Genomic DNA, 15,857 nt, shown 5'->3' on the forward strand with positions numbered 1-15,857 from the left:
ACTTATCTGATCCGATGTTTTATGGAAAATGCTACTAAATAAGTTTGATCCTTTACATTTTGAGTAGGTTAATGTATTCAGTCACCGTTGCTCCATGTAGTCCAATTATATAGTAACATGAGTAATGTGGCAACATTTTAGACCGGGTTGCTATGTATTTGAATTGTTAATCTGTACAAAAAGAGTTCTTCTACAGGAGTCTATTTTCTGCCTCATACGAATTTAGAATGAGAATTACTTTGTAACATGTTTTAGTTCAAATGATTCGACCAAGTATTTTATTCTAAACTGCTTCATATTTTCTTAGTATCTAGGGTGTTTTTGTTTGATATTTTAAATTATTTCCATTTACTTAACATGAATATCAGTGAACGAGCCTGCATCATTTATTTACAGCTAGTTACACTGTGTGGCAACATCAAGCTTTATGGTATTCTGGCCACCACCCCCTAGTAATAATCAGTTAGGTTGATTGTGCCCTCAATCTACGTCACATGCAAAGGAAGACACCATTAATAATTAAAATATCCTTATCAGCGTACTCGTATTGCAATAATATTGTGAAATAGAATGAGGGCGGCAACCAACTGTAGGATGTCTGTAATGGTATAATAAGACGGGCACCATCACTAAAATCACATGCCACATCTCTAAAGAAGTCATTATGCCGCACTCAGATTTTATTCTCACACCGATTCAAACATTGCTTTGTAGTGAGAGGGAGTTTTCTTTTTAAGTTTAAAAACGAATTCGTCTCCTGTAGGGCGCGTATAAATTATTTCAATTTCGGGAGCAATTTACACGTAGAAAATGTCCTTTCTTCAATATATTCCACTTACAGGTTTTCAATAGTTATTACATGAAGGTTATTGAACCGGAATAGGTTATGATGGCAAAAAGTCATCAAAATTTATACACGTGTTGAATTTCAAAATTGCTAAATTCGTGTCATTAACTAATAATGCGTCAAAATGTATCCGATCACTTGGAAAAAAAAATTTTAAACTCAATGTGCACTTTCTTATCCTGCGCATTTTCAAGCCAAGAACATCTGAGTCCCAGATAATTGAAAGAGTACATATTAAGTTTTGTCGTTATGTTCTTGGTGTATCTAAATCAGGTAAATCTATCCCACACTGTGCCATTCGTGGTGAACTTGGTAGAAATGCACTGTTGGTAAATTCACTTATTAACTGTATTAAGTATTGGTTTTACATTTTATCACTGGATAATAACAGGTTTTTAAGACAAAGCTATGAGTTTCAATAAAAAAAGGCAGAGAATGGTAAAGAATGCTGGGCTATGAAGATCAAAAATATTCTGTACTCTTACGGTTTTGGTGAAATATGGATTGCTCAAGGTGTTGACAATGTAAATTATTTTATTGATGTTTTCAAACAGAGATGTAAAGATATTGATATACAAAATTGGCGAAATGCATTAAGTACATATTCATCACTTACTTTTTATACTCAAATCAAAGAAAATCTAGTGGTGGAAGACTATTTATTGTGGCTGGAGAAACCATTTCATAAAATACTTCTGACCAAAGCCAGATTGGGTGTTCTTGAGTTAGAATATGTTCGTGGAATATGGTTTAAGGTTCCTCGAAATTTACGTATTTGTAAAATCTGCCACACTGGTGAAATTGAAGATTTGTATCATTTTGTATTAAAATGTCCTGCTTATGCTAATGAAAGAAATCGCTTATTGCCAGAGTGTATTCCAAATTTCAATTATTTTATTACTCTATTTCAGTCTAGAAATCAACAAACTATAATTTCATTATCAAAATTTATTTTAATGCTCATAAAATCAGGCAAACTCTTTTGCCCCCTGGTGATGGGTAAATATATTGTACTGTACTTTATTGTATTGTAAGGCCGAAGGCCTATATATACTGAGAAATAAAATCTCTCCATATGGAGAGAACTGAACTGAAAAAAAAAAAATAGTTATTACATGAAAGTTATTGAACCGGAATAGGTTATGATGGCAAAAAGTCATCAAAATTTATACACGTGTTGAATTTCAAAATTGCTAAATTCGTGTCATTAACTAATAATGCGTCAAAATGTATCCGATCACTTGGAAAAAAAAAAATTTTAAACTCAATGTGCACTTTCTTATCCTGCGCATTTTCAAGCCTCTGCAAGCAAAGTTACAAGCTTTTGAATGGCCGAAGGTCGCATTTTAAAAGTCACAAACTGGCCTATATATGCAAGGTGAAAAAAATCTATCAAGCGCAACATAGAGACAACGCAATTTCTTCAGTCAACCTTTATTTAAAAGGGCATTTCGTGATTCACAGCCTCATCCTCCCCACTTTTCTCCAAAAAAGTTGAGATTTTTATATCACTGGAAACCTCTAGCTACATAATGTTTATGTACAAAATATTTCTTGCAGATTAATTTGTTTAGCAAAGATATCGTGAAATTTGAATTTCGTTCTGGCATGCACCAGAACGAAATTACAACGTATTGTCTATGGAGCACTGTAATACACATAATCATGCATAACTCGGCAAACGCAATATCGGAATCAACTGAAATTTTGCATTTTGCTTGGGACCTCGGAATATCCCTCGGGGCTGCGGCCCTCGGGATATTCCTCCGTTCCAAAGGCAAAATGTTTAGATTATTCACAATGCCCTCCAAATAACCGATGCGCAGTTATTAACCTCTAAATAAAAAAGCGCTCATAAAATTAGCCATGATCCACCACTCTCAAACCAGTATTATAGTCCGTTGATTTTTGCATAGTCCATTTTGTCACTTTTAAAACTGGACCTTCATCTAATCAAAATACTTGTTACATTACTTATTGAGCTCACATTTGATTCAATGATTTGTGCCCGGGGGTGGGGGTACTCAAGTTTGATTTTGGTAGGGGTGTGCCGCTAAGGATTTGAAAGTGGACCCATAAATATACCAAATTTTCACGAAATTGGACCCATTGATATTCCAAAATTCAAATTTTCGGCCAAATTTAACCCATATTGTCTTAGTTTGTAAATTTGTAAAATTTCGACATTTTGGCTAGATTGAGGCAAAATTTTTCGAGAAAATGTTGAAAAAAGGACCCATTCATATACCAAAATTGGCTTACAAAAAGGGGTTATTGATATACCAAAAGGGCGAAAATGCTACCCATATTTCCGGCACGTCCGCGTATGGTCATTTGTGCTAAGTACCCCCGGGGATTTGTGATAGGATACCTTTTGGTGCAGTATATTTAGTAATGAGGAAATGCTCTTCTTCCATAATCCCATCTCAAAATGTGAGAAAAAAAGGCATCTCGCATTATATAGAAAGCAAAAGTGTGCGGAAGAGGAAATACATGTAAAAATAATGTACCTTGAATTCTGAGACGCCACAAACTGAGGGACAACCAATCTCATCATCGCCGTCCGGACAGTCCCGGTATTTGCCATCACAGTGATTAGCCTTGAAATTAAATAAAATGCAAGAATATGTTTGAAAGTTTTAGTAAAGGTTATTCTTTCATAATAAATACAGCAAAAAAGACAGTCCGCATTTATGTAACCCGGTTCCCATTTTGGAAACGCTACTGTGTCATAGGTCATTTTATTTACCAATATTAATAACTTAAACAAATTTTACACTATTTGGAGACTGAGAATCAAAGATCTCCTTTCAAAAGATTTTTTGTGCCAATGGTCTCGAAAAGCTGACCTTTTGGAACATGATAAAAAAAACAAAAGATTTATATCAAGCAAAAAAAAAGATCATTAAACTTACCTCTGATATACACTTGCCACTTTTACAGTGGAATTGGTCGGATTGACACTCATCGGATAAACCACCTGGCGTACAATCAGCCTCGTCTGTGCCTCCAAAGCAGTCCTCAAAACTGCCATCACACCGCCACGCAACAGGGATACAAACACCATCAGGACACTAAACAGTAAATTGGATTGATATAAAAGAGTTAGTATTTCATTTGCCATTATCTATTAGTAACTGCCATATTCTTCGTTTTAACTCTTGAATTTGTAATCCTGTTTAAAAACAGTACCTTGTCCTGCAAGGGGGACATTATCAGTACTTCCCCCCCCCCCCCACACCCTTTCCTTATCCTGGGGAATGGAGTCAAATGGTGTGGCTTGTAGCCTTTGGACTAAATACATTTTAAGTACATTATATTCCCGACACACTAGAGATCCCTGTATGAATTATATGCCCCCACTATCCGCGTTGAAGAACCGGGAGATTGCACATATACAAAATGCCTCACACCTCTAGAACAGATCAACCCGAGTGCTCCATATTTTCAGTGATAGGGATATTAATAAAACATGAATAGAACATTATGAGTCTAATAAATTTCCATACTGGTGACCTCCTATAGAACAGAGTAAAGGGGCTGGCAAAACAGTTTTTGTTGCATTGGCAGCAAACTTTACCTTAAATTCATTTGCGGCACACGTTGGTACATCTGGACAGTTTCCTTCGTCTTCGCCTCCAAGACAATCAAGATATTTGCCATCACACTCCTTCTCAGACGGTATACATTCCCCATCGTCACACTTGAAGTCTCCAATAGGGCAATCACGTTTATTACAAGCCGCTTCATCCTCTCCTTTCAAACAGTCCTTACGCTCGTTACAAACATGTTTCGCAGGTATACAATCGCCATCGATACATTGAAATTGATCATCTGGACATGGCTCGTGTATCAGCTTTGTACAATCCGTTTCATCTTCCCCATTGAGACATTCGCTTCTACCATTACACACGTATTTCGTATCGATACAAAGTCCATTGTGACATGCAAATTGGTTTGGACATCTGACAAGATCATCCTTACAATCAATCTCATCTTTACCAGATGGGCATTCGCTTCTACCGTTACAAACAAGACTGTTTGGTATGCAATAATCGTCACCACAGTCAAATTGATTCGGACAGCTAGAATAGGTTGGTCCTCTTATCGGTCCGAGACAATTTTCCTCGTCTCTTCCTGTCCTGCAATCGTTGTATCCATTGCATTGTTTATCACGTCCTACACAATTACCATCACCGCAATCAAATTGGCCGTAACACCTGGGAGGTGAAGAAATCGGTCCAATACAATCTTCTTCGTCTTTTCCACTTCTGCAATCTCTGTTTCTATCACATTTTTTATCAAGTGCTACGCAATAACCATCGCCGCAATCAAATTGCCCGTAACACCTGGGAGGTGAAGAAATCGGTCCAACACAATCTTCTTCGTCTTTTCCACTTCTGCAATCTCTGTTTCTATCACATTTTTTATCAAGTGCTACGCAATAACCATCACCGCAATCAAATTGCCCGTAACACCTGGGAGGCGACGAAATCGGTCCAATACAATTTTCTTCATCTTTTCCACTTCTGCAATCTCTGTTTCTATCACATTTTTTATCAAGTGCTACGCAATAACCATCGCCGCAATCAAATTGCCCGTAACACCTGGGAGGTGAAGAAATCGGTCCAACACAATCTTCTTCGTCTTTTCCACTTCTACAATCTCTGTTTCTATCACATTTTTTATTTAGTGGAACACAAGAACCATCACCGCAATCAAATTGCCCGTAACACCTGGGAGGCGACGAAATCGGACCAATACAATCTTCTTCATCTTTTCCACTTCTGCAATCTCTGTTTCTATCACATTTTTTATTTAGTGGAACACAAGAACCATCACCGCAATCAAATTGCCCGTAACACCTGGGAGGCGACGAAATCGGACCAATACAATCTTCTTCATCTTTTCCACTTCTACAATCTCTGTTTCTATCACATTTTTTATTTAGTGGAACACAAGAACCATCACCGCAATCAAATTGCCCGTAACACCTGGCAGGCGACGAAATCGGACCAATACAACCTTCTTCATCTTTTCCACTTCTGCAATCTCTGTTTCCATCACATTTTCTATTTAGTGGAACACAATAACCATCACCACAATCAAATTGGCCGTAACACCTAGGAGGTGAAGAAATCGGTCCAACACAATCTTCTTCGTCTTTACCCGTTCTACAATCCTTGATTCCATCGCAACGCTCAGCTAAAGTTACACAATAAGCATCACCACAATCAAATAACCCTTGGCATCTTGTTGGTGGCCTTTCATACGGTTTGGGCGCATACGTTTCCTTTACTGGTGGAGGTGGAGGCGGATATGTAGGCTTTACATACGGCGGTGGCCGATATGTTTCCTTTACTGGTGGAGGCGGGTACGTTTCCTTTACTGGTGGAGGTGGGGGTGGATATGTAGGCCTTACATACTGTGCTGGCCGATAGGTTTCCCTTACTGGCGGAGGTGGAGGCGGATACGTTTCCTTTACTGGTGGAGGTGGGGGTGGATATGTAGGCCTTACATACGGTTCTGGTCCATACGTTTTCACTACTGGTGGAGGTGGAGGCGGATACGTTTCCTTTACTGGTGGAGGTGGAGGCGGATATGTAGGCCTTACATACGGTTCTGGTCTATACGTTTTCACTACTGGTGGAGGTGGAGGCGGATACGTTTCCTTTACTGGTGGAGGTGGGGGTGGATATGTAGGCCTTACATACGGTGCTGGTCGATACGTTTCCTTTACTGGTGGAGGTGGAGGCGGATACGTTTCCTTTACTGGTGGAGGTGGAGGCGGATACGTTTCCTTTACTGGTGGAGGTGGGGGTGGATATGTAGGCCTTACATACGGTGCTGGCCGATACGTTTCCTTTACTGGTGGAGGTGGAGGCGGATACGTTTCCTTTACTGGTGGAGGTGGGGGCGGATACGTTTCCTTTACTGGTGGAGGTGGGGGTGGATATGTAGGCTTTACATACGGTTTTGGTGCGTACGTTTTCTTTACTGGTGGAGGTGGTGTCGCATATGTAGGCTTTTTAAACGGCACTGGCGCATTGTTTAGTTCTTGTACCGGTTCCTCAATAATTGGTCCGAAGCAATTCTCCTCATCTATAGCTGTCCTACAATTTATCACACCATCACACACTGCCTCTAGAGGTAAGCAAGTTCCACCACCACAGTCAAATTGATTAAGACAAGGAAGAGGTGGCACAGGTCTTGCTGTCGGTCTCTGTGCCGGTATTTGTGGTCTTGGTGTCGCTATACAGTTTTCCTCATCTTCACCACCAAAGCAGTCTGCCGTTCCATCACATCTTTTCATAAGAGGTAAACAGTACCCATCCAGACATTCGAAAAGTCCCGAGCACGGATCTGTTCCTGATGTACAATGAGCTTCATCGTCTCCATTGTAACAGTCTATCCACCCATTGCAGACCTGCTCTCTCGGAATGCATTTGTTAATCCCACATATGAATCCATTGCATAGGTTTTCATTACAAGATATCTCATCCTCGCCACCAATACAGTCTGCGATCCCATTGCAAACTTCTTCCACACCAAGACAGTTCTCGTCTGTTGAATCTTCGCATTTGAACCGGTTGTCACAATCTGTTATCGCTCCAGCACAATTAACTTCATCTTCACCTTCAGGACAATGCGTCACACCGTCGCAGACAAATACTGAAGGCAAACAACCTCCATCATTACATGTAAATGCCGAACCACAGCAGTCTTGCTCGTCTTCGCCGCCGCTACAATCTACAACCCTATCACATACACGGGTTTGAGCAATGCAAACTCCGCCTCCGCAAGAAAAGTCCTCACCGCAATTTATCGGGCAAAAGTCTTCATCTCTACCATCCGAGCAATCCGGAACACCATCGCACACGAACCTTTCCAAAATACAGGTGCCGTCACTACATGTAACGCCAGCACAAACAAAAATACACCCTTCTTCATCTTGTCCTCTTGGGCAATCATTGATTCTATTACACTTGGCACTTAATGGCACACAATGGACACCATCTCCACAATCAAACTGGGATGCTTCACATTCAAATGCCGGTGGCTCTATCGGTTTAGGTTCTGTTGGTGCACCGCACCCAGCCTCATCTTCACCATTTGCACAATCTATATTGGCATCACACACTTTACTATAAGGAATACAATATCCATTGCGGCATTCAAAGTTTCCAGGGCACCTTCCTAAAGGACCTGGTGCACATTTGTCTTCGTCTTCGTTCCCGTAACAGTCGTTGTATCCATTGCATACCTTGTTGTCAGGAATGCACGAACCATCGTTACACTGAAAGTAATATGGAGGACATTGTTCAACTTTTCCAGGACTACAGTCTCGATCTTCATCTTCTTTTTGATGACAATCTATGACCCCATCGCACACTTGACTTTCGTGGATACAGGTGCCATCATGACATTGAAAGAAGTACTGCGGACATTGTTTGACTTGTCCCGGACCACAATTTTGTCGTTCATCCTCTCCGCCATAACAATCGCGACGTCCATTACAAACATTCTCAGCTGGTATGCAAGATCCATCGTTGCATTCAAATTGCGTTGGACATTTTTCTAACGGACCTGGTGGGCAGTCCTGCTTTTCGTCTTCGCCATCTAAACAGTCTCCGTACCCATCGCACACTAATATCTTGAGCAAACAATACCCGTCCTTACAAGCGAACCCGTCACAGATATTGTCAGGCTTACAATTAAGCTCATCTTCACCACCATAGCAGTCTTTACCAGTATTGCATACATATTTTTGTGGAATACATGAAAAATCATTACACTGAAAATAATTATCAGGGCAAGTTTTTTGTTGTGCAGGACAATTTTGTTGTTCATCTTCACCACCAATGCAATCTCTGTATCCGTCACAAATCACTAGTTCGAGTATGCATTGGCCGTCGTTACATCTAAAATAATATAGAGGACACTGCCCGATATTTCCTGGAGTACAATCTTGTTCTTCATCATCGCCGTCAACACAATCTCTGTATCCATCGCAGACAGCTCTCTCAGGAAAGCATTGACCGTTATTGCACTGAAAGTAATTTGGAGCGCACTTGATAACATTCCCGGGACCACAGTCTTGATCTTCGTCTTCACCATTGGTGCAATCATCATATCGATCGCAAACTTTGTTCAAATCAATACAAAAACCGTTGTCGCATGTAAAACGACCTGGACATGTAGTAATTGGTGGGGGCTTGCAATCTTGTTCATCATCTCCGTCTACGCAGTCATTGTAATCATCACACTTCCAATCTAACGGAATACAGTGCCCATTCTTACATTCAAATTGTCCAGGGCATTTCTCAATAGGACCTGGTGAACAATCGCGCTCGTCTTCGCCATATAAACAATCGTTGTAATCATCGCAAACTACTTTCTCAGGTATGCACCTACCATCATTACACTGGAATGAATATGGAGGACATCGGGGTGGCGCATACGTTGTTTTCAGTACTGGTGGAGGTGGAGGCGGATATGTAGGCCTCTTATACGGTTCTGGTCCATACGTTTTCACTACTGGTGGAGGTGGAGGCGGATATGTAGGCCTCTTATACGGTTCTGGTCCATACGTTTTCACTACTGGTGGAGGTGGAGGCGGATATGTAGGCCTTACATACGGTTCTGGTCCATACGTTTTCACTACTGGTGGAGGTGGAGGTGGATATGTAGGCCTCTTATACGGTTCTGGTCCATACGTTTTCACTACTGGTGGAGGTGGAGGTGGATATGTAGGCCTCTTATACGGTTCTGGTCCATACGTTTTCACTACTGGTGGAGGTGGAGGTGGATATGTAGGCCTCTTATACGGTTCTGGTCCATACGTTTTCACTACTGGTGGAGGTGGAGGCGGATATGTAGGCCTTACATACGGTTCTGGTCCATACGTTTTCACTACTGGTGGAGGTGGAGGTGGATATGTAGGCCTCTTATACGGTTCTGGTCCATACGTTTTCACTACTGGTGGAGGTGGAGGTGGATATGTAGGCCTCTTATACGGTTCTGGTCCATACGTTTTCACTACTGGTGGAGGTGGAGGCGGATATGTATGCCTTACATACGGTTCTGGTCCATACGTTTTCACTACTGGTGGAGGTGGAGGTGGATATGTAGGCCTCTTATACGGTTCTGGTCCATACGTTTTCACTACTGGTGGAGGTGGAGGTGGATATGTAGGCCTCTTATACGGTTCTGGTCCATACGTTTTCACTACTGGTGGAGGTGGAGGCGGATATGTAGGCTTTACATACGGTGCTGGCCCATACGTTTCCTTTACTGGCGGAGGTGGAGGCGGATACGTTTCCTTTACTGGTGGAGGTGGAGGCGGATACGTTTCCTTAACTGGTGGAGGTGGGGGTGGATATGTAGGCCTTACATACGGTGCTGGCCGATACGTTTCCCTTACTGGCGGAGGTGGAGGCGGATACGTTTCCTTTACTGGTGGAGGTGGAGGCGGATACGTTTCCTTTACTGGTGGAGGTGGAGGCGGATACGTTTCCCTTACTGGTGGAGGTGGAGGCGGATATGTAGGCATTACATACGGTTCTGGTCCATACGTTTTCACTATTGGCGGAGGTGGAGGCGGATATGTAGGCCTCCTATACGGTTCTGGTCCATACGTTTTCACTATTGGCGGAGGTGGAGGCGGATATGTAGGCCTCCTATACGGTTCTGGTCCATACGTTTTCACTACTGGTGGAGGTGGAGGCGGATATGTAGGCCTCTTATACGGTTCTGGTCCATACGTTTTCACTATTGGCGGAGGTGGAGGCGGATATGTAGGCCTCCTATACGGTTCTGGTCCATACGTTTTCACTATTGGCGGAGGTGGAGGCGGATATGTAGGCCTCCTATACGGTTCTGGTCCATACGTTTTCACTATTGGCGGAGGTGGAGGCGGATATGTAGGCCTCTTATACGGTTCTGGTCCATACGTTTTCACTACTGGTGGAGGTGGAGGCGGATATGTAGGCCTCTTATACGGTTCTGGTCCATACGTTTTCACTATTGGCGGAGGTGGAGGCGGATATGTAGGCCTCCTATACGGTTCTGGTCCGTACGTTTTCACAATTGGCGGAGGTGGAGGCGGATATGTAGGCCTCCTATACGGTTCTGGTCCATACGTTTTCACTATTGGCGGGGGTGGAGGCGGATATGTAGGCCTCCTATACGGTTCGGGTCCATACGTTTTCACTACTGGTGGAGGTGGAGGCGGATATGTAGGCCTCTTATACGGTTCTGGTCCATACGTATTCACTATTGGCGGGGGTGGAGGCGGATATGTAGGGCTCCTATACGGTTCTGGTCCATACGTTTTCACAATTGGCGGAGGTGGAGGCGGATATGTAGGCCTCCTATACGGTTCTGGTCCATACGTTTTCACAATTGGCGGGGGTGGAGGCGGATATGTAGGCCTCCTATACGGTTCTGGTCCATACGTTTTCACTACTGGTGGAGGTGGAGGCGGATACGTTTCCTTTACTGGTGGAGGTGGGGGTGGATATGTCGGCCTTACATACGGTGCTGGCCGGCCGAGGTGGAGGCGGATACGTTTCCTTTACTGGCGGAGGCGGAGGCGGATACGTTGCCTTTACTGGTGGAGGTGGAGGCGGATACGTTTCCCTTACTGGTGGAGGTGGAGGCGGATATGTAGGCCTTACATACGGTGCTGGCCGATAGGTTTCCCTTACTGGCGGAGGTGGAGGCGGATACGTTTCCTTTACTGGTGGAGGTGGAGGCGGATAGGTTTCTTTTACTGGTGGAGGTGGAGGCGGATACGTTTCCTTTACTGGTGGAGGTGGGGGTGGATATGTCGGCCTTACATACGGTGCTGGCCGATACGTTTCCCTTACTGGTGGAGGTGGAGGCGGATACGTTTCCTTTACTGGCGGAGGCGGAGGCGGATACGTTGCCTTTACTGGTGGAGGTGGAGGCGGATACGTTTCCCTTACTGGTGGAGGTGGAGGCGGATATGTAGGCCTTACATACGGTGCTGGCCGATAGGTTTCCCTTACTGGCGGAGGTGGAGGCGGATATGTAGGCCTCTTATACGGTTCTGGTCCATACGTTTTCACTACTGGTGGAGGTGGAGGCGGATATGTAGGCCTTACATACGGTTCTGGTCCATACGTTTTCACTACTGGTGGAGGTGGAGGCGGATACGTTTCCTTTACTGGTGGAGGTGGGGGTGGATATGTCGGCCTTACATACGGTGCTGGCCGATACGTTTCCCTTACTGGCGGAGGTGGAGGCGGATACGTTTCCTTTACTGGCGGAGGCGGAGGCGGATACGTTGCCTTTACTGGTGGAGGTGGAGGCGGATACGTTTCCCTTACTGGTTCTGGTCCATACGTTTTCACTACTGGTGGAGGTGGAGGCGGATACGTTTCCTTTACTGGTGGAGGTGGGGGTGGATATGTAGGCCTTACATACGGTGCTGGCCGATAGGTTTCCCTTACTGGCGGAGGTGGAGGCGGATACGTTTCCTTTACTGGTGGAGGTGGAGGTGGATATGTAGGCCTCTTATACGGTTCTGGTCCATACGTTTTCACTACTGGTGGAGGTGGAGGCAGATATGTAGGCCTCTTATACGGTTCTGGCGCATACGTTTTCACTACTGGTGGAGGTGGAGGCGGATATGTAGGCCTCTTATACGGTTCTGGTCCATACGTTTTCACTACTGGTGGAGGTGGAGGTGGATATGTAGGCCTCTTATACGGTTCTGGTCCATACGTTTTCACTACTGGTGGAGGTGGAGGCGGATATGTAGGCCTCTTATACGGTTCTGGTCCATACGTTTTCACTACTGGTGGAGGTGGAGGTGGATATGTAGGTCTCTTATACGGTTCTGGCCCATACGTTTTCACTACTGGTGGAGGTGGAGGTGGATATGTAGGTCTCTTATACGGTTCTGGCGCATAAGTTGGTGCTATTATCGGTGGAGGTGGTTTACAGTTCTGCTCATCCTCTCCATAGGAACAATCATTGTAATTATCACAAACTGCTCGTAGGAGTATACATCGACCATCATTACACGGAAAGAAATATGGAGGGCATCGGGGCGCTAACGTAGATTCCTTAATCGGAGGTGGTGGTCGGCAACCTTGCTCGTCCTCGCCGTATGAACAGTCTCTGTACTTATCGCATACTTTTCTACTGGGTATACAGTTGCCGTTGTTGCATTGAAAGTAGGACGGAGGGCACTGGGGTGGTTTGCAATTGCCTTCGTCTTCTCCCTGAAAATGATATTAGAATGAGTTTTAAAGTTGGTATTAATTTCCATCAGTGTTTCGTCATTTTAATTGGGATATACGAAAACGATTTCGGCAATGGTTACGAGGGGTATGAGAGAAGCCCATAGTGGCAACAGTCAGCTTGTTGACATACTAATAAACTTTATATACTAGCACGTCTGTTTATTGACGAATACCTCGGACAACACGTAAATGAAGGGCGCCCTACAAAAATGGTCTTGGCTTATTTAGTAAATAATTTAGCTCGGTTGGTAAAGTACGATACTTTGGAAGACTTCACAAGCAAATCTCGTTGTATTAAACTTTTATCGTTTTTTTTTATTTCATGTTTGGTTTGCTAAATATTCTGCATTTACTCAAAATTTGTTCTAGCAGCTATTCTTTATGTTTTGTTTCTCGTTAATTTTTATCTATGCCCGTGCAACGGGGCATAGATATTGTATTTGTTGTGTTTAGTCTTCGACTTCTCCTCCTTTTCAAGACCAGTTCTTTGCTCTCCTCTAGCTAAAGAACTAAAGTAGCCTCGGGGCCCATACTTGGTACAATGATGGCCCATGACCCCTTAAAACATCCTAGGGTACCCCTGATCCCAGAGGTCAAAGGTCATGGGCTACAGGGGGCAATATGTGTACAATTTTAAACATCTCTAGCTCAAGGACTATAGCGCCCTCAGGGTTCATACTTAGTATAATGATGGCCCATGACCCCTAAAAGTAATTTATGGTAGCCACGACCCCAGAGGTCAAAGGTCATGGGCTACAGAGAGCAATAAGTGTAAACTTTTAAAACAGCTTTAGCTCAAGAACTATAGCGCCCTCAGGGTTCATACTCAGTACAATGATGGCCTATGACCTTTAGATATAATAATAATAATAATAATAATAATAATAATAATAATGGAGGGTTCTTAGTAGGCGCGCAATCTTCAAAAGAACTCAAGGCGCACAAACAATAAAGACAAACAAGTAACATATGTGAATCCGGAAAAGCACGAAGAAAAAGATGAGTTCTTCCCAACGACTGTAAAAGAATGGAATGAGCTCCCTCCATCGGCGGTGAATTGTAATAGCCTTGAGAGTTTCAAGTCAGCAGTTAAAGACCACTACCAAACCAAAAGTAAAAATTAAAATTTAATGCAAGCATCATTCAGAGGTTTTTTTTTTCACAAGTTAGCGTGATGCGTCGAGAAATGATGTCTTGCTGACTATACAGATGAGATGAGATGAGTTGCTTTTTGAACTGAGTAAGCGAATGTGTGTTACGGAGGCTGTTTGGAAGCGAGTTCCAAACAGCCGGGGTAGCGAAATGAAAGGAGCGTTCACCAGCCGATTTTAGATTTACACGAAGAGATTTCAATAATATTTCAGTAGAAGATCGAAGTGATCGAGCTGGTTTACTGCAGCATCATCGACCCCAGAGGTCAAAGGTCATGGGCTACCGGGAGCAATATGTGTAAAATTTCAAACAGCTCTAGCTCAAGAACTACAGCGGCCTCAGAGCTCATATTTGGTACAATGATGGCCCATGACCCTAGATGTATTCTGTGGTAGCCACAACCCCAGAGGTCAAAGTTCAAAGTCTTTAAAAAAGCAAAATAGGTTAGCTACTTGGGTTTAAAATGATAACGGCCCGAATCCGGCGGCGGATGACATGATCGAGCCGGCAACTTGTGAAACAGCCCGGCCGTATGGCATTTTCCATATACTCGGTTAGTTTTGTGGGGTTCATTATCGAACCCCAACGGTTTTAGCTTGTATATATTTATATTATTTATCAACATAGGCCTATTTATTCGTTTTAAAATTTCAAAATAATCCCATTCAATTACACGGTTGACGATGAAAATTTACTGAATTTAGAGAATGCAATGCGGCCACCACCTGGTCCGAATCGTACGTCAAGGAAATTGATCACTTGACAAAAACTCCCTTAAAAGGGAATGTGTAGGCATTTTGATATTGGTGCCTTGGACCACCTCAAAAGGTTGTCATTGGGGTTGTCACGGTTTGTAAGGGGGTGACCAAGGGAGTAGTCACCAGTTTTTTTTAGATTTGGCACCCAATTGGGAGATTTTTTATTTTAGGTGCTATGAGTTAGATACTTATATCAATTAAAGTTTATAACAAGGACTTCCACATGGTGGTCACCAATTGTTTGATTTAGCGCCCAATTGGGTGCTTTTTTATTTTAGGTGCTATGAGGATGAAATACTTAAATCAATTAAAGTTTATAACAAGTGATGTCACATGGTGGTCACCAACTTTTGGATTTGGCGCCCAATTGGGCGCTTTTTTAAATTTTAGGTGCTATGAGGATGATACTTATATCAATTAAAGTTTATAACAAGGGCTTTCACGTGGTGGTCAGCAACTGTTGGATTTGGCGCCCAATTGGGCGCTTTTTTATTTTAGGTGCTATGAGGATGACACTTATATCAATTAAAGTTTATAACAAGGGCTTTCACATGGTGGTCACCAACTGTTGGATTTGGTGCCCAATTGGGCGCTTTTTTATTTTAGGTGCTATGAGGATGATACTTATATCAATTAAAGTTTATAACAAGGGCTATCACATGATGGTTACCAATTATTGGAATTCGCGCCCAATTGGGCGCTTTTTTATTCTAAGTGCTATGAGGATGATTCTGATATCAAGTAAAGCGTTTAACAAGGGCTTCTACATGATGGTCACCAAGTTTTCGTGAGCATGGAAAGGGGGCCACGGGCATAGATATTCGT

At 43.1% G+C, this 15,857-nt stretch overlaps 1 protein-coding gene across 1 annotated transcript in view; it reads right to left on the reverse strand.

The window, feature by feature from the left end:
- The window catches only part of LOC140159678 (uncharacterized), a 66,185-nt gene that overhangs the window by 12,151 nt on the left and 38,177 nt on the right, over positions 1-15,857 (reverse strand). Inside the window, exons 8-11 of the mRNA XM_072183173.1 lie at positions 11,382-13,101; positions 4,428-11,347; positions 3,763-3,921; positions 3,358-3,447 (exon numbers count right to left, since the gene is read on the reverse strand). Of these exons, the coding sequence (XP_072039274.1) occupies positions 3,358-3,447; positions 3,763-3,921; positions 4,428-11,347; positions 11,382-13,101 (8,889 nt within the window). The remainder of the gene's footprint in view (positions 1-3,357; positions 3,448-3,762; positions 3,922-4,427; positions 11,348-11,381; positions 13,102-15,857) is intronic.

This window comes from Amphiura filiformis, chromosome 8, assembly GCF_039555335.1.
Source record: "Amphiura filiformis chromosome 8, Afil_fr2py, whole genome shotgun sequence".
NCBI classification, from domain to species: domain Eukaryota; kingdom Metazoa; phylum Echinodermata; class Ophiuroidea; order Amphilepidida; family Amphiuridae; genus Amphiura; species Amphiura filiformis.